The 20,606-nt window shown below is 46.5% G+C and overlaps 2 protein-coding genes across 3 annotated transcripts in view; one reads left to right on the top strand and one right to left on the bottom strand.

Moving 5' to 3' along the window:
- Positions 1–6: 6 nt before the first annotated feature.
- AP4B1 (adaptor related protein complex 4 subunit beta 1) lies at positions 7–9,567 on the bottom strand. The gene is made up of 11 exons (XM_004699514.4): positions 9,488–9,567; positions 9,084–9,266; positions 7,047–7,271; positions 6,160–6,290; positions 5,646–5,793; positions 4,650–5,146; positions 2,578–2,661; positions 2,198–2,301; positions 1,321–1,528; positions 795–1,076; positions 7–528 (listed from the first exon to the last, which is right to left on the bottom strand). Exons 2-11 carry the CDS (start codon positions 9,194–9,196, stop codon positions 101–103), a joined length of 2,220 nt encoding a protein of 739 aa, XP_004699571.1. The 5' UTR covers positions 9,197–9,266; positions 9,488–9,567; the 3' UTR covers positions 7–100.
- Positions 9,568–9,858: 291 nt separating this feature from the next.
- The window catches only part of DCLRE1B (DNA cross-link repair 1B), a 17,804-nt gene continuing 7,056 nt past the window's right edge, over positions 9,859–20,606 (top strand). Inside the window, exons 1-3 of one of the 2 annotated variants that reach the window (XM_004699513.2) lie at positions 9,859–10,238; positions 11,262–11,427; positions 11,833–12,015. In XM_004699513.2, the coding sequence (XP_004699570.1) occupies positions 10,050–10,238; positions 11,262–11,427; positions 11,833–12,015 (538 nt within the window). In that variant the 5' untranslated portion in view covers positions 9,859–10,049. The remainder of the gene's footprint in view (positions 10,239–11,261; positions 11,428–11,832; positions 12,016–20,606) is intronic. The other variant, XM_045292175.1, reaches the window with a different exon arrangement.

The following is a 20,606-nucleotide window of genomic DNA, read 5'->3' as shown; positions in this document are numbered from 1 at the left end:
TGCCTCCTAGATTTCCCATCCTCCTTCGAATCTGACATGCCATGGATTTCCAGGCAGCTCGACTAGGAACCACTAAGGGCAGGACGACAGCTCACATGGGCTAGGATGTGATGTCTCCGATTGTTCCGAGCACAGTCTCTAGAACAGAAATGAAGCTGCTGAGGGCCTCGGTCCTGGCCTCCTGCTGTTTCACTGAGACCTGCATCTCCGAGGGGTCTGGTCCCAGCAGCAGTTCTGCTAGGAACAGGCAGTCTGAGTCATCCTGAGCACTGAGGTAGGCTTTCCAGGGCCGGGCACCTGCCCTGCTCATTGCAATGGTCTGGATGTTCACTACTTGCAAGGCCACCTGGAGGGTGTCGGGATGGACTGCTCCCTGCCAAGGCAACACTTGCTGATGAGCAACTTTGAGGCGCAGCCATGTTTTCTCAAAATACTCCGCAGTAATCTGGTGATTGGGGACCAGTGTAAGGGCTCCAGCATCCGAGAGCTCTTGTATCTGCTCCTTGTTCTCTTCAGGAATCAAGGGTTCTGAAAGGGTCAGAACACTTGAGTTAAAACACATTCTTCACCGAGTGGAGCTCCATTTTTTTAAAATCTAAATTCTCCAAAACACACAATGTGGCCTTTAGCTTTGGATGAATGGCTTCAACAACCAAGGATGAGCATCTTGCCTGCTCAAAAAGCACAACCTGACGCAATAGCCTGAGATTTGGCTTGGACTCGCTACTCTCCACCAGCCACGGCAAAAGATCAGGGTTTGCTATGATCAAATGTAAACGTAAGGCAATGTATACCTGATGTGGCAAAGGATGCAGGGGCAGGAAGCTCTGGGCCACGGCGTTCTGCCCTCTGGAGGTTAGAGATGGTTGCCCAGCGGACTTTGCCATACACTGGCACCAGTGTGTTGAAGTCTGAGGCCCAACTATTCACGGGTTTTTCTGCCTGATCTTCCAATAGCCCAAGAGATGGGTCCGATTTCGGGCTACACAGGATCTGCTTCACTTCATCAATACCAGTCAAGAGCAGGCGGTAATAGAAGAGACCTCGGTCCCGAACTGCCATATCCTTTTCTTCCTCTGAGATAAGACAACAGACTGAGTTCATTAAAAAGCAAAAACATTATTCTCTTACTACCTGTGCTCACCATAATGGGGTGGGGTGGCGGGGGCAGGTGGGGGAGGAACAAAAGGAAGGAGAATATGAGAAAACGTTCACATGTTCTTCTCAGATCCCAGAGCAGACTCAGCAGACAATGACAGCTGTGAGGACCCATTAAAGGTGCAGGCTAGTTGTACATGCATTTCCTTCTGAAGAACCTACCTATGCAGTAGTACACCAGGCGGCCCAGCACGTCCTGGCACTCAGCGGGCCGCGAGAGGAAAAGGCGTAGCAGTGCGGTGAGCAGCTCCATCTTCACAGCTGGAAACGTCTCGGACTTCACATTCTCTACAAAGTCCTCCAACACGTAAGGTGCATTTGGGATTCTTTCCCCGTGGACCCCAAGTAGCCAAATGAGCGCCTGCTTTCCCTAAGGGGAGAGGAACAGGCACTCAGTACTGAGCTGTCAAGAACACAGGAGATACTGAACAATTCTTGGTTTTGCTTTCTCCCTAGTGTCAGCAGAGAAGCTACTTCAATTTGTCTTGCATCCATTCGCCCACTAAAGCCCCCGCAGCTGACAGGGATGGAATTCCAGCGCCCACACGGGAAGGGAGCTCAAGACCTTCTCCTGTTTTACACCTTCTTGTTGTTAAGCAAGAGGGCTTCCTCGGCTTTGGGGGCAGTTGGTGATTTACAATGTGGTGGAGCTACTAACAGAATTTCTTCAAATTACTTCACAAATGTGGTTATTAGAGTCATCTGTGCAGTTTCTTAAAAACAGACAAGTACATGTCTAAGCCTCCATAACCCTGAAGATGTAAGTCAGTAGGCTGGGATGGGATGCTTCAAAAAATGGACAGCCAACTCAGATTCTCATTTCAGCTGAAGAGTCCGCGGTCTAAACCTCTGACTCAAAACTGAGTCAAGGGAACAACTATATCAAAGTGTGTATCATAAATATAATCAATAAGCCCTAGTGTTTTCATCACTGATAGGCCACTTACAACCAAGAGAGAATCTGAGAGAGCAATTCGTCCTTAGGTTTTTTTTCAAGCGCTCCCCCTGGGCGTGGAAGTCAAGGACGAGGAGCGTCTACCTCACTGTCTTGAATGTTCTCTGCACAGCCTGGCAGCGCCTGGCACACAGCTTCGGCACACTGAGGGCACAGCCACACCAGGTCTCGGAAAGTCTGCACCACCGCTGCAACAAGCCAAGGCAGTCAGTGAGACATAGTTCTTGAGCAACTACGATAGCTTAAGCCAAAACCAAACCAAGCCCACTGCCACAGCAGCCCTAGAGGACGGAGCAGAACTGTCCCTGTGGGTTTCCGAGGCTGGAAATGGTTACAGGAACAGAAAACCTGGTCTTTCTCTTGAGAGTGGCTGCCAGATCTGAAACACCAGCCTTGCAGTTAGCAGCAAGGGGGCCCTCACCACGGGCAGTCGACAACAACATTCTGGGCCAGGGAGCCGTTACCGGTGGTGACGTGCTCTTGTCGGAGTCCCAGCAACTCTGTCAGGATCTGCACGCACTGCTCTGTGTAGGTCCTGGCAATGCCACCTACAGGGGAGGAGAGTGCAGCGAGGAAGTGTCAGGTTGGGTGCTGGGACCTCATTGTCCAATCATTGCCGTCCAAAGACAGAGAGGACCAGAAAGATCTTCGACAACAAACAAACAAACATACAAAAACCACCCCTCGCTTTTTAGTGAGGATTTTATGTGTGTTGTCAAGGGAGGTGTGGTTAAGAGTGAGTCCCTATTTTGCAATTCATCACTAGAAAATTCAACGTTCCTAGAGAAAGAACTTCCCGTTGAACATGGTGGAGCACGTTCAGGAAAACAGAGGTTGATTTAGGTGGCAGAAGACCTGAGGCATGCTGCTCACAGCAACACCCCTGCACAGGGGTATTCCTGCTGGGTGCTGGGGGTGGGGGGGTGGGGGGACCTGACAGCAATCTCCCGATGGCAGACTTGCTCTTTGTGCCCTCTTCTCGGTGCCTACAAATAACCATTGTTTATTCCAAATACGAGCTTTCCTCATCTGCTACTTAAATCCTTCCACATTGAATACCACCCCCCCCTCATTTGTAAATCACTCTGGCCTTAAATGCTCAAGAGAGTGGTAGGACAATGTCTGTAGACTGAAGATGTGTTCTATGTTCGTTGTCGTTCTTCAGCACAATACAAAGCTAGTTGAACTCAACAAGCAATTGGTGAACTGATAGCAGGCGCTGAGTAAGGAGGGCTAGGTTTCAGTCCCAGCTTCAGAAATGATACGATCATTGGGCAAATTCATTATCTTTTCAAGGCGGGGGTTCTTCATCTCTAAAGTGATTCTAATAAGGCCTGGGGGCTCAGGACCATCGTCTTGAGGAACACCGTGGTCAACGGGCATAGCTAGCCCATAAAGACGAAGCTCTACACCCACTTTGGGGAGTAGTGACTAGGGTCTTAAAAGCTGTGAGCAGACATTGAAGGTGCAACTACTGTTCTTTCCCTGCCCAGAGGAAAGATTCACTGCCATTGAGGCGATGTCGACTCAAAGTGACCCTCTCGGACAGGGTGGAATGGCCCCTGTGAGTTTCTGAGACTGTCACTCTTTACAGGAGTAGAAAGCCCTATCTGTCTTCTGCAGGAGGAGAGAAGAGATAAAAATAGAAGATACGTGGAAGCAATTAGTTCAACAGACGAATGGACCACAGAATATCAGTCTCAGAGACCCAAGACCAGAACTGGATGGTAGCTAGTTACCATTAACAAATATTCCGAAAGGCTGTCTATTAGTGTTGAGTAGGTGGGGGGTGATGTCAAATAAAATTCAAAATGTTTAAAAAAAAACAGCCCAGGTTTATTGGTGAGATGGATACTGGTGGAACTCTCCTGAGACTATGACCTTATGTCATCCTGCAGGTCTGGAAATGAGCCCACCCCCATGGCTCTATTCCCAGCTAAACGACAGGTCCATAAGGGAAGCTGTAACACTAGTGAGGTGTGCACGCCTGAGGATCATCAATCACGTGAAATCAAAGGGGCCAAGTGGAGCAGGGTTAGCAAAGAAGGAGCAATGGGGATAGAAAATGCAGGGAGGAAGTGGGATAAGGGACGGTACACTGTGGGTGCTGCAGTCCATGCCATGAAACAAAAGGGGTATGCACCATTAAGTGGAAAACTGGTTGGTTCTGTAGCCCTTCACCTAATTCACAATAGATGTTTTTTAAGGATAAAATCAAATTATGAATCAAACTTGTCCTCTTGCACGGACTGCCCCACAAGATGGTGATATGACACAGGACAAACTTAGATTATGGAAAACACAAGGCAACGTGAATTCTAAGCGCTGTGGCCACAAGGAAGACACGTGTAGGCCTATCCTCGGCAAGCCGCGTCTTATCCACAACAAAACTCTTGGCTGGCTCCTATCTATGGTCTTCGGTTCAGGATGCCTCATCTCTGAAGCGAGAGCCATTCCCTGCGGTCCTCTAGGCTCCCTCTGGCCACAGCAAGCTGGGTGCTTATGGCACCCAAGAGGGAAAAGCGGAGGCACCTACCAATGGCAAAAATGGCAGCCTGTGCAAAGTCGGCAGACACATCGGTGCAGTACCCTCGAAGCTCCTCTAGCACCTGCTGCACATTCTCGTCGTTCACCAGCTCACACAGCACCTCCACCTTCTGCAGCTTGATGTAGTGGGGCTCCGAGTAGCAGCAGAAAAACTTCCTGTAGTGGCGGCTGAAGTGACCCGGCAAGCTATGCAAGATCTGGCGTACGTGGCAAAGGGCGGCGAAGCAGAGCTCGCGGCTCTCTGAAGAGCAAGCGGCAAGCAGAGGTCCCTTGACGCGCACAAGCACGTCCTTTTGTACGTGGGGGAAGTTTTTGGCCAGGGCCAGGAAGAGTTTGGTGGCCCCCATCACCACGCCTGCACTACTGCTCTTGAGAAAGCCGTCCAGGAGGTTGAGAATGTCAAACAGCTCCTCCTCGCTGCGGGGCTGGTAGCGGAGCAGAAAGTTCAATACTTCCCCCTGTCCCCATTGGTCCAGCTTTGACATTCTATCCGCAAGAGGAAACAAAAACATTGTTTGAGCAATGAAATGAGGAACATCCCCACGCTACTCCCACATCACCCTGTGGCTGTGCATCATAACAAGTGAAGAATTCTTAAAAATAGGGTCTGCCATAAATGTCTGACGGACTCCTTCAAGTTTACACAAAATTCCATGATGCGTGAGCAGTGTAACTGCATACTCATCAACGAACAGCGTGCCCGGGACCCAGCTTCTCTACACTTTTTGTTTTCCAAACCATTTTATTAGGAGTTAATATAGATTCAGATCATTCCATAGGTTCTCTACATTTTAAAGCAGCCTAAATGGCTTAATTGGGGGGACACAATGGATGTAGAAAAGGGTAAAGTTTATCATCCCAGCTAACAAGGGTTCACATTCTTTTCTATCCTTTGCAGTTGTTCAAGACCCCTCCTTCATTACAGAGGTCAACAAGGTCCCACCACCATACCCGTCCCGTAAGAAGAGCACTAAGGCAGCCAAACCGATTTAAGAGATGATGGGCAATGGGCTTATTGATGACAACACCCCCTTCATGCTTCAGAATCTCCTCTAGAGACCGCAGGCAGTTGACAACCACAATTGGATCCTGGTCACGCAGCAAGCTGTACAATTCATTTACCAGGGTACCATCTGCAAAAGAGAACAAAGGTCTTAGGTCACGAAGAAAAGTTTCTGGATCACAGAGCTGGAGCCACGGCAGTAACTCCAGGCAGAAAAAGCTGTGCTTATACCACATGGCCCAACAACAAGGTGCATGGCTACAGACCCTCATCTCCAGCCTGGTCTACAGCACTGTGGCAGAGGTAGCTCCGGGGCCTACCAAGAAAGGCCTTCCTGAGTCCCTGGCAATGTCAAGCCCTACAAACTGCTTAAAGAAACACGGGCAGGAGTAGGGCCCCAGGACTATTTTCTGCCGAAGCGCCACAGTCTTTAACAGCCATGCACATCAGAGAGCCTCATGGGATGTTGGTGCTGATGGCTTACCCTGAGACTTACCCACTTCAGAGTCTTCATGAAGATTATGCATCTTTGCGCAGCCAAGGACTGCCACTCTCCTGACGTATGAAGCCTTATCCCGTAGACCGTTGAGAATAGGCTGTTGGATATATTCCTGTACACCAGGCATCCTAAACAACACATATGGAAGTCGGATCCCTAACTAACTAGTATCACGGTCATGGTGAAATGAGAGAAAGCCTCTGCCAAGCTGACAAAGCCAGTTTGACTTCTCTTTTGGAGTAATGGTGCAGAGGCAACCCCAAACCCCAAACCACAAACCCACTGTCATCTGGTCCCATACGGACCGAGAAGAAGTGCCCCACAGGCTGCTATATTCCTCTCTGGCAGAGTGGTTGGTGGGCATGAACTACTGACATTTCCATTTGCAGCCACATGCCTAGCCACCACACCACCAGGGCTCTTTGCAAAAGCAATGCAGAAGCTACGTACATCATTGTCTTTAGAAATTTTTCACCCAAACCAAGGGCTTTACACCGAGAGTGAGAAGGCATAACTAACTTTAACAAAACCAAATTATATGGATTACTAAGCCAAAGCAGGGGCAGAAATTCTAGGGTAGGGTAAAATGGTGTTTTGCCCAGTACTAACGAGAGCAAATAAGGTGCCCTGGTAGTGTTGTGAGTAACCCTTTGGTCTGCTAACCACAAGGTCAGTAGTTCGAAACCACCAGCTACTCCACAGAAGAAAGATGAAGCTTTCTATTCATATAGAGTCACAATCTTGGAAAACCAAAAGGGTGTTTCTACTCTGTCCTATGAGTTTTGTTTGAAGGAGAGCAAAACCACTGGCCTCATGGAACACTTGCCTCGGTCCTCCTGGCTTCATCAGCCCCTGAGGGTGGAGTGGAGGACGAGGATACTCACCGGAGGCTGCACATGCTCCGCAGGGCCAGCCCTCGCACCATCGGGTTGGGGTCTGAGCAGTCTTTGCACAGGGTGTTGATGGCAAGGAGAGCTAGGTCTGGTTTCAGGGGGGCGTAGGTGCACATGTACAGATAAACCAGTTTCTTCTGAACGATGTCTATAGTGGCACTGGCCTTCACCATTTCCATGAAAACACCAGACATGTCCAATCCCTGAGTCATGTGCCTAAAACCAAGACACATGCAAGAAGTAAACTCTTAAACCCCCAACCACCACAGAGGGAGTTTTAGTTACACATGCTTGGTCATCTAACCCAATCGGTTAGAGGGAAGCAACCAGGCCTACTTCTGTCTATTATGCTTTACGCCATGGACCGACGTATGATAAGCACTGTTCTTCAAAATTCATTTTGAAAATGCTCCTTGAAACCTTAGTGCATTCCAATGAAATTGAGCTTCTAACTTCCAGGGATATGCTCTGGAGATACAATGTTGATGGTCTCACTTGTAGGAGCTCAAAGTCTAGTAAGGAGCCAGATAAGACGATCCTGATTACATGACAGTGGGGCATCGTATTCTAACAGGGGAAATGCACGAGGTACGCCTTGAAGCAAGTACAGCCAGAATGCTCCTTAGAATAAGCAAGAATGACAAGACTTCATCTCAACGTACTTTGGACATATTAGCAGAAAAGCTAGGCCCCACAGAAGAACATCGTGCTTGGGACAGTGGCGAGGCAGTGAAAATGAGGAAGACCTTCCACTAGTTGGACTGACACAGGGGCAGCAACAATTGTGAGGACCAAGCAGCATGTCATTCTATTGTTCACTTGACAGCACCTAACAACAGTGTACAAAGTACAGGGGGATCCGGAGGACTGACACTTCCCAGAGTTAAAAAAGATTTTCTTCACAGAGGAAACAATACTTTAGCTGATTGAGCAGGAGCTCAGTAGGTAGCCGTGATGGAGAGGCAAGGATGCATGCTATGGGCCGCATAGAGGTGAGCAAACATGGTAGTCTTTTGAGGATCAAGAGGGAGGTAGATGAGTTACAGTGGGTGTTCCTTGGGTGCTCTGATAAGAACCGTGGGCATTATTCTGTTCATTCATTGTGTCTCAAATTGCAGTCTCCTAGCAGTACCAGGTGGGATGTTTGTTAAAAATACAGATCCCCATCCTACTAAAAATATTTAAATTCTTCTAAAAGCATCCAGGTGACTTCTGTGCAAACAAAGTTTGAGAAACAGTTATAGGAGATAAAGGTAAGTATTCAGATTTGCAGCCTGCATCATGCCCATTGAAAAAGTCAACTATGAATCCACACCATCTGCCAGGAAGAGTGAAGACCCCAGTGTCATCAAAATTGACTGAGTTTATAACTTGATTGACTTGGTTCTCTTGGTTCAAGAGAAGTGTCAATGGAAGGGCCTGTCTGGGGTGGAGGGAAGGTCCCAGGCTCTACTGGGACCTGTGACTGATCAGCTGAGGCACCCGGGTGGCCCAGCGTTTATGTGTTCTGTTGCTAACCTAAAAGTCAGCAGCGAACCCACCAGTTTCTCCAAGAATCACTTGGCAGTCTGCTTGTGTAAAAATGACAGCCTTGGAAACCTTCTGGGGCCTGTCTACCCTGTCTCACAGGACACAGTGCTTATAGAAGCACGATGAGTCGTAATAGTCATGATGGCAAGCAAGGGGCTTGGTTTCCTGGTTTTGATGAGCTCGCACGGTGGAAAAACCAAGCAGGTAGTAAAATATGTGGGTCTGCAGATAAGAAAAGGGAGTTGGACTGGATATATTTTATATTCTGTAGTCTCTGGACTGCACTGCAGTACGCATAAGTGTGAACGCTTGTGATAGGAATGAAATCACCCAGGTGAATAAAAGAAGTCTCACCAGGCCAAGCACAAAAGCACTCCGGAGAGCCAAGATGAAAATCCTATCATACAACTGCCACGTACGAGCGTTCTCTTCCTGGGTGGCCTGGGGGCTGCAAGTGCGGGGGTGGGACCCTAGGAAACTAAGGGAGGCAGGAGATACCTAATCACTCGCTGAATGACATTCCGGTAGCGCAGCCTATCAGCCTGAATGTGAGGATTACACATAGCTTTCTTCAACTCTTTCACCACGTCCTCCGAGCCCAGGTACGGCATCCTCTCCAACAGTCGAGGGTACTTCCCACGGATCCTGGCTAGACGACTCCTCCCAGTCTTTGGCTGGGACCTGCGTAAAGGAAATGTGTCCCTAATGAGACTCAAGGCGTGACTCCGCCCCAGCCTAAGCACCCCAGGGCCCGAGCCCTGACCCCAGCCACTCAAACCTCTCCCCTTCCTGGAAAAGCCCGAGTGGGGCCCTTTCTCAGACGCCCAGGCTAGTCCGCCCCGCCCATAGAGCTCCGCGGACGGCCCCTCAGCCCTCCGCCCAATTTACAACCCACCACCCACCTACGGCAACCCCCGGAGTCCCAGTTTTGCTTGCGCCTCCGCGTGGTTGTTTTCACCGACGGGCCAGGGCTGGCTTTGTCCGGAAGTCCCGCCCCCGCCCCCCGCAGAGAGCAGCTGTCATTCACACCCTCCCAGCGAGCACCGAGCTTTGCCTAGACTCCGACCTTACGGTGCCCTTCCCCAAACCTTTCACCTCAAGGCGCAGCCGCGCGGCTCCCCCTGCTGGGCACTCGGAAATCGGCTACTTCGGTCTGACTCCGCCCAGCAGCGCGCGCTTTGAGTGGCCGGGCTCGCCCCAGTTCCCGCGCGGGTGGGAGTGGCGCGCCGCCTACTGTCTTCCGCGATGTGGGGGTCCCACCCCAGCGCCCCCTGGACACAGCTACTTCCTTCTTTCCGCTCACTTCAGTAATTCCTTCCGCCACTGGGCTTCCTTTTCCATTGGAGCCCGGGCCCTGGCCCGGTTCCCGTCCCAGCCTAACTTTTGGCGGGTGCCGTTGTGGAGGCGGCACGCGGCAGCCCAACCCCATGAAGACCCTCCTGGTGACCCTCCAGCCCCGCCACCATGAACGGAGTCCTGATTCCCCACACGCCCATCGCGGTGGACTTCTGGAGCCTGCGCCGGGCGGCCTCCGCGCGCCTCTTCTTCTTGTCCCACATGCACTCGGATCACACCGCGGGCCTGTCTAGCACCTGGGCCCGGCCCCTCTACTGCTCCCCCATCACTGCCTACCTCTTGCATCGACGCCTACAGGTATGGGGGGCTGGGACCGGTCTCCGAAGAGCTAGCGAGGCATCTGGGTGGGGACTCCAAACTCAAGGATGCAGACTTCGGTAGGGGGTGGGGGGGCGGTGTTTGCGCTTATGTGTCACAGCCTTGGAGCCGAACTCTGTGGACCAGGACACTAACTTTCCAAATTTGAATCCAGAAGTGCATCTGTAACCCATGATAGGAGTGTGGCGCCCGTCAGCCAGCTAGGACATTTCAGCTATAAATTGGGAAGCTCTGTTTGCCCAGTTGAGGGAAGAAGCTACGCTATTCACACTTCTTGCTGACAGGAGGCCAAGGGTTCCCAAACGGGTCTGAAGAATCCACACAATGTACTGGCTAACTGCGAGGGGGCTTCAAAAATTTCTTGGACAAGTGGAATTAAATGATAAGGGAATTTTTCCATGAACTTTAAAATTTTTAATGCAAAAATAGATGTCGCCATTTATTGAATGGTCATTATGAACTAGGAACCGTCCTCTGCACTACCATCAAGTGATTCCAGCTCATAAAGAGATGCCCCTGTGAGGGAAGAAAGCCCGATCTTTTTCCTTCACAGGCAGCTGGTAGATTTGAACCACTGACATTTCGGTGAGCAGCCTAATGTGTGACCCACTAAACTACCATGGCTCTGTGTGTCAATCAAGCTAGGGCATTAATCATTAGTCCAACCCACTTGTAGTCACTTTATTCTATGATTCCTATCCCCTAATTTTCTATCGTAGGAAATTGCTCATCGAAGGTGTGTATCCACAAACTTTTTGAAGCCCCTCGTATACAGATTTTCCAGATTCCCAGGTCTAGCAATCTGTCTAGAAATCTCCAAGTACACTGTTTTCTTAGAAAGTTGCACAGAGGGTAGGGTGGAGAGAGGGGGACCAAAGGACAAATGGCTTGGAATCACCCATCATAACTGTACCATGGAGTCTAAGGATTTGATTGGGGAAAACCAGGGAGGCATCAGGGAAGAGAGTCTGTGGTCTACCGGATGACCCACTGTTTCCTCAGGTATCTAAGCAGTGGATACAGGCCCTGGAGGTTGGTGAGAGCCATGTACTGCCGCTAGATGAAATTGGTCAAGAGACCATGACCGTCACCCTCATTGATGCCAATCACTGCCCTGGCTCTGTCATGTTTCTCTTTGAAGGATACTTTGGAACCATCCTCTACACAGGTGGGTCTCCTGAGGGGTCCCTCCCACCTTCTCAGAATAGCTACTACTTAAGCAGCCTTAATTCATAATGGAAGACAAGGTGTCTCACCCTTTATTTATGGAAGAACAGTGACCCTTTCTCAATCTGTTTCCCACTTCTGCAGAGTAATTTAAAATCAGGAGCAGAATGGAACTTTCCACAAAGAAGGGCCCAGTACTTAATACGGGCCAATAAACAAATGACCATCTGTTGTGAGGTTGGGAGAGGCTTTTCTTCTAAACTTTGGATTTTTGTGTCTATGGGTCATCCTTCTGGACTCCCTTTTCTGGATCAGGAAAAGCTGAGCAGATCCTGAAACCCCTGGACCAGAAGCTGTCATGGGGATTTCTAAGCAATCCTCTGCCCTCCTTTGCTTCTTCCTGCAGGCGATTTTCGATATACGCCCTCCATGTTAAAGGAGCCAGCGCTGAGGCTGGGGAAGCAGATCCATACCTTATACCTAGATAACACCAATTGCAACCCAGCCCTGGTTCTTCCTTCCCAACAAGAAGCTACCCGCCAGATTATTGAGCTCATTCGAAAGTACCCACAACATAATATAAAGATTGGTGAGTGCTTCCCTGGCCTTTTTCTCACTCGATAGCCAGTAAATCTAGGTTCTTTGAGGTTTCTTATGTATGTCAAGTCTTTGTGCAGATCTCATCTCCTCCAGGAAGCCTATCCTGCTCTCCGTATTTAAAGCAACTGACCTGCCACCTGAAAGGAGCCCTGGTGGCGGAGTGTCACCTCTTGGGGTGCTAACCAGAAGGGCGACAGTTTGAAACTACCAGCCCCTCCTCAGAAGATAGGCAAGGCTTTCTACTTCCGTAAAGAGTTACAGTCTCAGAAACCCACAGGGCAGTTCTACTCTGTCCTATAGGGTTACTGTGAGTTGATATTGACTCGTTGGCAGTGAGTTTGGTTTGACTTGTCACTTCACCTCCACATTCCTAGCTCGTGGCTCCCCGTAAAGTCCTAGTTTCTCTTTTCTCATAGCACTCATCCCCTTCCTGTAGGCTGTATCCATGTAAAAAATATGTGGTTGTACACACATACTTCCGTTTCCACACACACGGCTGTAAATTCCTTGAGAGAGCGGGTGAAAGCGGGAAGAAGCTTCTATATTTATGTTGCAGAGAAGCAGCAGCCTGTGCCAGAGCACAGCGTGTGAAGGAGAGAGTGATCCGTGAAGAGGTGGGGGGAGGCTGGACCAAGACTGGTGTAAACTACTTTGAACTTGATCCTACATATCATCATGGTTCAAAGAACTGTTCAAGAAACTTAAGAAACTTAAATAGGAGAGGAACAAAATTGCCCTTATCATCTTACAATATATTATATAATAGACATATTGTATCCTGTTTTTGTTGTTTATTTCCCCCTTCTAGAATGTAAGTTTAATAATGTCGAGGCTCTTAGGTTTTACTGATGGATATATCCTGAATGCCTAGATTCGTTCCAGACAAAAGTGGTAAAATAATTGTTATATAAATGAGTAAAATGGATCAGAACATAGACTTTTAAGGGAGGGTTGTGCTATAAATTAACCTAATGCTGTCAGGTCTTTCCTGAGCATGTGCAGAGCCCTGACCATATCTGCATTCCTCCACATGTGTGTGACCTCTCAGAACCGCAGGAACATATTGGCATTTCAAAGCCTTTAGAATGCTCCCACTCAGAGGGAGCCCTGGTTGTGGCGAGTGCTGCCACGGGGTCAGTGATTCAAACCCACAAGTCACTCCACAGGAGAAAGGTGGAGTTGGTTTTGAGTCAGAGTGACCCTGTAAGACAGAGTAGACCCTTTTGTAAGGTTTCTGAGACTAAATACAAGCAGACCGCCCCCTCTTTCTCCCATGAGTGCTTCGGGCGGGGGAAGCAATGTGCTTTGAAGCATTTGGGGCACTTTTCTTTCAGAGCGGACTTTTGAGATACATAGTAATGTGTTGTAATAGAGTTGATACTACATGTGTTTTGTTGTTTCCAATATTCGAATAAATCCTCAAGAGATTTGCCACCATTATGTCTTTCCAAATGAACTTAAACAAAAACACTGACCGATTATTTTTGGTACATTTACTCGTATTTATTTCTTTCACCTTCCTTTGATGCTTCCAGCATTATTCAACATTCTGCCCATCAAGCCACTCAGTATTACAACTCCAGGCTTGACTGTTTGCTTCAGTTCTTTCAGCTTGAGAAATGCTGAGTGCTGGTTTCTAATTCCCTCCTGTACTTCATCTTCCTTTCTTCAAGAGCCAGACTCAGAGTCTCTTCTGACATCCATTTAGGTCTTTTCCTTCTTTACTATCTGTTAAATGATCATTTGCTTTCTTCATGTGACATTCCTGATGTCATTCCACAACTTGTCAGATTTTCAGTCATTAGTGTTCAATGCAGATTAAAACCATCACTGAAATTTATGCACCAACAACTATATGCCAAAGATGTAAAAATCAATAATGTGTACCAAGTCTATAGCCTGAAATGGATTGATTGATCTAGCTCAGAGTTGGGGCTTATCAAATATTTACAAAATTAATCAAGCACCCACTACAGCAGCTTTCTAAAGAGCTGTGCCTCTCTGAGTAGAGTCTACTTTGAGACATCAAAGACTAATTTTGGCTGATATTTCTTTCTTTAATGTACATTTCTACATGTACAATTCAATGACAATGATTACATCCTTCTTATAGGATTGATAGGTCTTTGCAAATATCCAAGTAATCCTGAGAGAAGGAGTTATTTCTCAATTAAATTGTACCAAAAAGAATCGGTCAGTGTCCGACCATTTCAGGAGGTAGCATATGATCACAAGCTGATGGTACTCAAGGAAGTCCAAGCTGTGCTGAAGGCATTGACCAAAAAAAAAAAAAAGACTCCAGAAGTGGAAGGAATACCAACTGAGATGTTGTGGAAAACAGATGCAATGCTAGAAGTGCTCATTCATCTATCTCAAGAAATTTGGAAGACAGAAACTTGGCTAACCAAATGGAAGAGATGCATATTTGAGTCTATCCCAGAGAAAAATGGTCCAAAAGAATGTGGAAATGATTGAGCACCAACGTTAATATTACAAATATTGTATACAAGTAAAGTTTTACTGAAGGGAATTCAGAAATGGTGCAGCAGTGCATGGACTGGGAATTGCCAGAAATTCAAGCCAGATTCAGAAAAAGGATATGGGACAAGGTGTATCCTTGCTGATGATGTGTATATCTTGACTGAAAGCAGAGAATACCAGAAGGATATGTACCTGTGTATTATTGACTGTAAAGAGGCATTCAGTTGTGCAGTTGATAGCAAGTTATGGATAACATGGAGAAGCATGGAATTCCAGAATACTTAACTGCACATGCAGAACATATAGAACGTATACATAGAGTAAAAGGCAGTTTTCTAAGAGAATAAGGGTGAAAAAAACAAGTGGTTTTAAAATCAGGAAAGTTGTTTGTCAGGATTGTATACTGTCACCATCCTTTCCCTGTCTCTTTACTAAGCAAGTAATCTGAGAGGCTAAACAGTATGAAGAAGGACATGTCATCAGGGTTGGAGGAAGACCCATTCACAGTCTGCGACAAGCTTGCTGAAAGTGTAGAGGACTAAAAGCACTTACTGATGGAGATGAGCACCCCCCCAAAAGAAAATGAAAACCCTCACCACCTGACCAGTGGATAACATCACAGAGGAGAGATTGAAGCATCAAGGATTTTATTTTACTTGGCTCCACAACCAATTCCCATGGAAGCAGCATTCAAGAGATCAAAGGACGCGTTGCACCGAGCAAATGTGCTGTAAGAGATTTCTTTTTAAAGTGTTATAAAGCAAAGATGTCACTTTGAGGACTCAGGTGTACCTGCCACAAGCCATGATATTTTCCTGTGCCTTTAAGGCATGTGGAAACGAATCAGTCAATAAAGAATACTGCAGGGAGGGAAAGAATTGGCGACTTTGGGTTATGATGTTGAGGAAGGGTGTTGAATATACCATGGGCTGGCAGAAAACAAATCTGTCTTGGAAGAAGTACAGCCAGGATGCTCCTTAGAGGTGAGATGGTGATATTTTGTCTCATAGGACAGCTCATCAGTAGCCACCAGTCCCTGAAAATAAGACAGCATGTTTGGTAGAGGATCAGCAAAAGAGAGGAAGACCCTCAATAAGATTGTAATAGCAGCTACAACAGTGAGCTCAAACATAGCAAGACTGTGAAGAGGATGCCCCACCATTCAGCCTTTTGTTCTGTTGTAAATTGGAACCAAATTGACAGCACCGAACAATACCACTGATAGGCCATATTTTCTTAAAGCAGCGGTTCTCAACCTGTGGGTCACGACTTCTTGGGGGGGTGTTGAATGACCGTTTCACAGGGGTCGCCTAAGACCATCGGAAAACACATAAATATTTCATAATATATAATTCCATACTTCTCTGTGATTAATCGCTATGCTTTAATTATGTTTATGTTCAATTTGTAATCGTGAAAATATATCCTGCATATCAGACACTTACATTATGATTCGTAACAGTAGCAAAATGACAGTTATGAAGTAGCAATGAAAATAATTTTATGGTTGGGGGTCACAACATGAGGAACTGTTAAAGGGTCGCAGCATTCGGAAGGTTGAGAACCACTGTCTTAGAGGCTTTGGAGATAGAAAGATAAATGTGTTCTTTAGCTTTGAGGACTTACGTCTAGTAGCTGTCAACTAAAACAGCCATTGAGTTGATGCTAATTCATAGTGACCCTATAGGGGTCACTTCCCCATGAGTTTCTGAAACGAATTCTTTATGAGAGTAGGAAGCCTCGACTTTCTCTTGCAGAGCAGCTGGTAGTTTTGAACTTGCAGTTAGCAGTCCAATGTGTAACCACTATGTCACCAGGGCTCCTACATCTAGTAGGAACAAAAGAAAACAATCACTGCCATCTAGTCAGTTCTTACTCATAGAGATCCTATAGGACAGGGTAGAACTGCTCCTGTGGGTTTCCGAGACTTTAACTCTTTACAAGAGTAGAAACCTCTTATTTCTTGGAGAAGTTGGTGGTTTCAAAGGGCTAGCCTTGAGCTTAGCAGCCCACTACACCATGTTAAAGGAGAGATGGGAGTAGGAATAAGGAAAGGTAAAAGAAAATCAGTTGCATTTATACCCAAGGTGAGGTTTTGTACTTTGATCTGGAATAAATGAAATCTGCTTGTAGACTTGAATCAGATCTTCAGGAAAATTCTCTAACTATTAAATAACATCTGTTCCATTACTATAAAGAACCCTGGAGGCACTATCAGGTAAACATTGGACTCCTAGCCACAGGTCAGTGGTTCAAACCCATCAGCCACTCTGTGAGTATAAGATGAGGCTATCTTCTCCCTTAAAGAGTTACAGCCTCAGAAGTGCTCTATAAGGTTGCTATGAATTGCATTAGACTCAGTGGCAATGGATTTGGTTTGGTTGGGTTCCATCACCATAAATGTTATCCATATTTAGGTCTTTGTTTCTTCTATATAAATACTGGGCTTTCTAACTGGAACTTCAGCTTCCAGCATCTTCGTATCCCAGCTGTTGCATAACCCTACTGCCATGTTCCTTTTTTCCTAAAAGCCTGCTGTGATCATCTTCCTATATTCCAGATCTTTTGTTTTCCCGAGTAGCCTGCAGACTTTTTATTCTGATATCCAGTATCCTCTTTCATTTGACACAAGTAAAGGCTTTGGACCTAGTGTTATATCTTTCTTTGAACCCTTTCTTATACGCCATAATCCAGTCCAACTGGAGTGACGACCGTTCCACAAATGCACCCACAGCTTCCTTGCTTCTATAATTTTGTTTATACTGGGCCCCTGTGCTGCATTTAACAACTTAATCTTCTGCACTTCAGACTGGTTTGTCCAGCTGCCCACTTGATCTCTATCCCTAGCTACCTCAAACATAGCACATCCAAACTGAACTCATTCCATCCTTCAACCTAGTCGTCCTGAATTTTGAGTCTCTGTCAATGACTCTCTCCACTTCATCAGCCTTGCTTCCCCAGTAAGAGTTCTTAGAGTCATTCTTACTGTCTTCCTTCATATCGGCTGGATCACTCAGTCGTGCATCCTAAATATTTCTTAAATCTATTCCCATGTTTCTATCCTTGTTGTTAGTCAGCTCCTAACTCATGGTAATCACATGTACAATGAGTAAAACCCAGCCCACTCCCATGCCATCCCCATGATCAGTTATGAGTCAAACTGTTGTCATCTGTAAAGTTTTCATTATCTCATTTTATGATGGCTTAGTGGTACAGTTCTCACCTTCCTTGTCAAGACCCTGGTTCGATTCCCAACCAGTACACATTGTGTTCAGCCACCCCTCATCTGTCATTGGCAGCTCGTGTGTGGCAATGATGCCTAACATTTTAGCAGAGTTTTTGAGTAAGATGAACCTGGAAGAAAGGCCTGGTGATCTACTCCCTAAAATCTATCCTTACTCAGCCTCCCCACCCGACAAAAAAACATTTTTCATTGACTCATAACAACCTAATAGAACAGAGTAGAATTGCCCCGGAGGGTTTCCAAGGTTGTACTCTTTTACGGGAGCCGTCTGTCTTCCATGAAATGGCTGTCCCAGTGGTGTCCTTCTGGTAACAGCCGAGTGCCTGAACACTGCACCTCCTTTATCCTTGTTAATCAAGCACACGGACACAAGCAGGCCCCTTGTGGTTGAGTTGATTCCTCCTCAGTCTTCTTGCTGTGCCATCCTTTGTATTGGTCTCTCTGCCTCCATCTGTGTTCGCTCTTTGAAATGTTTTATTGTGTTTTAGGTCAAAGTTTATATCGTGAATTATGACTCTATTTAATAGTTTTCCCCCCCTACAGATTGTTCCGTGATATTGGTTGCATTTTTCACAATGTATTAACGTTCGCATTTCAATTGTTTGTTCTCTTTCGATTTCTCTAGCTTCGCTGCCCTTCTTAGCTTTTTATATTTGATTTAGGGTAAATGTTGGGCACTTGGTGTCGTATAGTTAGTTGGCTGAGGGAGCACAGTACACACAGGTGACGTTGTTTATTTTTATTTTCTAAGCCAATCTATTTTGGGGTGAAAGGTGACTACTAGGAGTGGCATGAGTTCTATCATAGCAGCTCTGTTCTGTGTCAGGCTTTCACAGAGTCACTTAGTGATTCATTCACAACCGTCTATCTGACCAGGCCATTGTCCTGTGTCACACCTTCAGCAGCTACCCTTCACTTAGACCAAACTCCATACTTAGAAGGGCAGCTGAGCCCTCGATTGTCCTTACTGACCCCTCTAATGCCATTTCTCGCCAACCTTTTCTTTGTGCTTTAGTAACATCAAACTCACTCCTCTTAAGATGGTCACCATCCAAGAGTTACCTTGCCAAGGTGACTGCCCCATCTTCAAGACTGAGTTCAGATGGGGCTCTCATTACCTGTCAGCTGTTGGCCACTTCTCACACGCAGGCTACTACTGCTGGTATTTGTTCATTCATTCATGGTGTCATTGGCATTCTGAGCCCCCCGGGGGATGCTTCATAGGTGCCCTCCTGCAACTTATGATCCCTGGGACATTGGCAGCTAATATGCTGGGGCTGCAGGCAGCATCACTGTCCAGGTGATGAGCTCAGATGCCTGTTCGTGCAGAAGGCTGTGTCCTTTGGCTGTACCGGGAGGCCTCAGCAGAAGTGTCCAGGAAGGAGCCCAGTGTTTTACCAGGAGGCTGTGAAGACTGCAGGCACACACATCTTATGCCGAAAGGAGCTCATGATTACTTAATCCAAGGCTCTTCCCAAGTGGTAATGTCTTCACCATCTTATGAGTTATGACAAACCACTCACGTTTGATCAGGAAGAAGCTGGTAAAAAGAAACCGCTTAAAGATGAGAAATGGATCCCTTGTTTTTATGTCTGTGCTTAAGTGTGACTTATCTTTCAAGGTACAAAAATAAAATTGCCATTACTTTTGTGCCTTTAGTGACTGAAGGTAAGAACTGCTTGAAACTCCAATCAAGCAGAGCTATGAATTCATTTTCAGTGAATGATGACCCTTTACAATAAAACACGCTATGCCTGGGAGGGAAGGTTTTTTTGTTTGTTTGTTTTTAATTTAAAGATTTAGCTCAGTTGTCATTTTCAGGGAACTCTCAAATTCCACCAACAGGCGGGTGCTCTTCTGTGCCTTCATATCGTGAACGTCTCTCAAACATTTCCACTAAGCACCCTCAGCCTGTGCTCCCACAGACTACTTCATTTTTAAAATAATATTTTATAGTGTTTTAGGTGAAAGCTTATAAAGCAAAAGGTCCCCACTTACAATTGCTGTAAAGATTCTCCAAGGGTACTAGTTACATTTTAAATGATATGTCAGCATTCTTGTTAACTGCATTCTGGTGGTTCTGTTTTCAGTACTCTCCTTTCCCTGCCCTCTTACCTTCTGCTCATTGATAAAGAGTGATGAGTGAATTTTTAGTCCGATATAGATGGGTTTTTAATGTAACTCCGTACTCAGAAGTAGCAGCCATTAATTTCACTAAAAGACATCCTTGTAGTTTCTGTTCAAGATTGGAAGAATATCTCAGGGAGTCATCCAGTCTCAACTTGCCTTTTAAGCCTGCTCTTTTTTTAAAAAATTGGATTTTGCTAAGGGGTGCAACAGAAACAGCAAGGGGAGCAGAGCAACGAAGTGTCCAGGAAATACCAAAAATAGACTTTGGGGCCAGGACGTGGCACCCCATCATACTCAACCAGAAAACACTCTAAAGGTCAACAAACAGACCTTGAACTATGTAGTCTTTTCTTTCTCTTTTTGGTCATTAGTTTTTTTGTTGTTGTTTCTTTTGTTGCTTTGTTTTGCTCATCTTTTTTTGTGTGTATATTATTATCTCTGCAGGTCTATCTAGATAAGATAGGCAGGATAAACAATCTGGAGGAGAAAACAATGGACCAACAGTTCTGGGGGGACATGGGAGAGGAGGGGCGGAGGAAAGGAAGTGGATGTTAACAAACCCAGGGACAAGGGAACAACAAGTGATCCAAAATCAGTGGGGAGGAAAGTTTAAGAGGCCTGGTAGGGCTTGATCAAGGACACTGTAACCGAGAGGAATTACTGAAACCTAAATGAAGACTGAGCATGATAGTGGGACAAGAGGCAAGTAAAAGGAAATAGAGGAA

This window comes from Echinops telfairi, unplaced genomic scaffold, assembly GCF_000313985.2.
Source record: "Echinops telfairi isolate 266 unplaced genomic scaffold, ASM31398v2 ScPeMD7_443;HRSCAF=831, whole genome shotgun sequence".
Classification (NCBI taxonomy): Eukaryota; Metazoa; Chordata; class Mammalia; order Afrosoricida; family Tenrecidae; genus Echinops; species Echinops telfairi.
The sequence above is the reverse complement of the archived record's forward strand: the minus strand, read 5'-3'. Positions and strand labels throughout refer to the sequence as shown.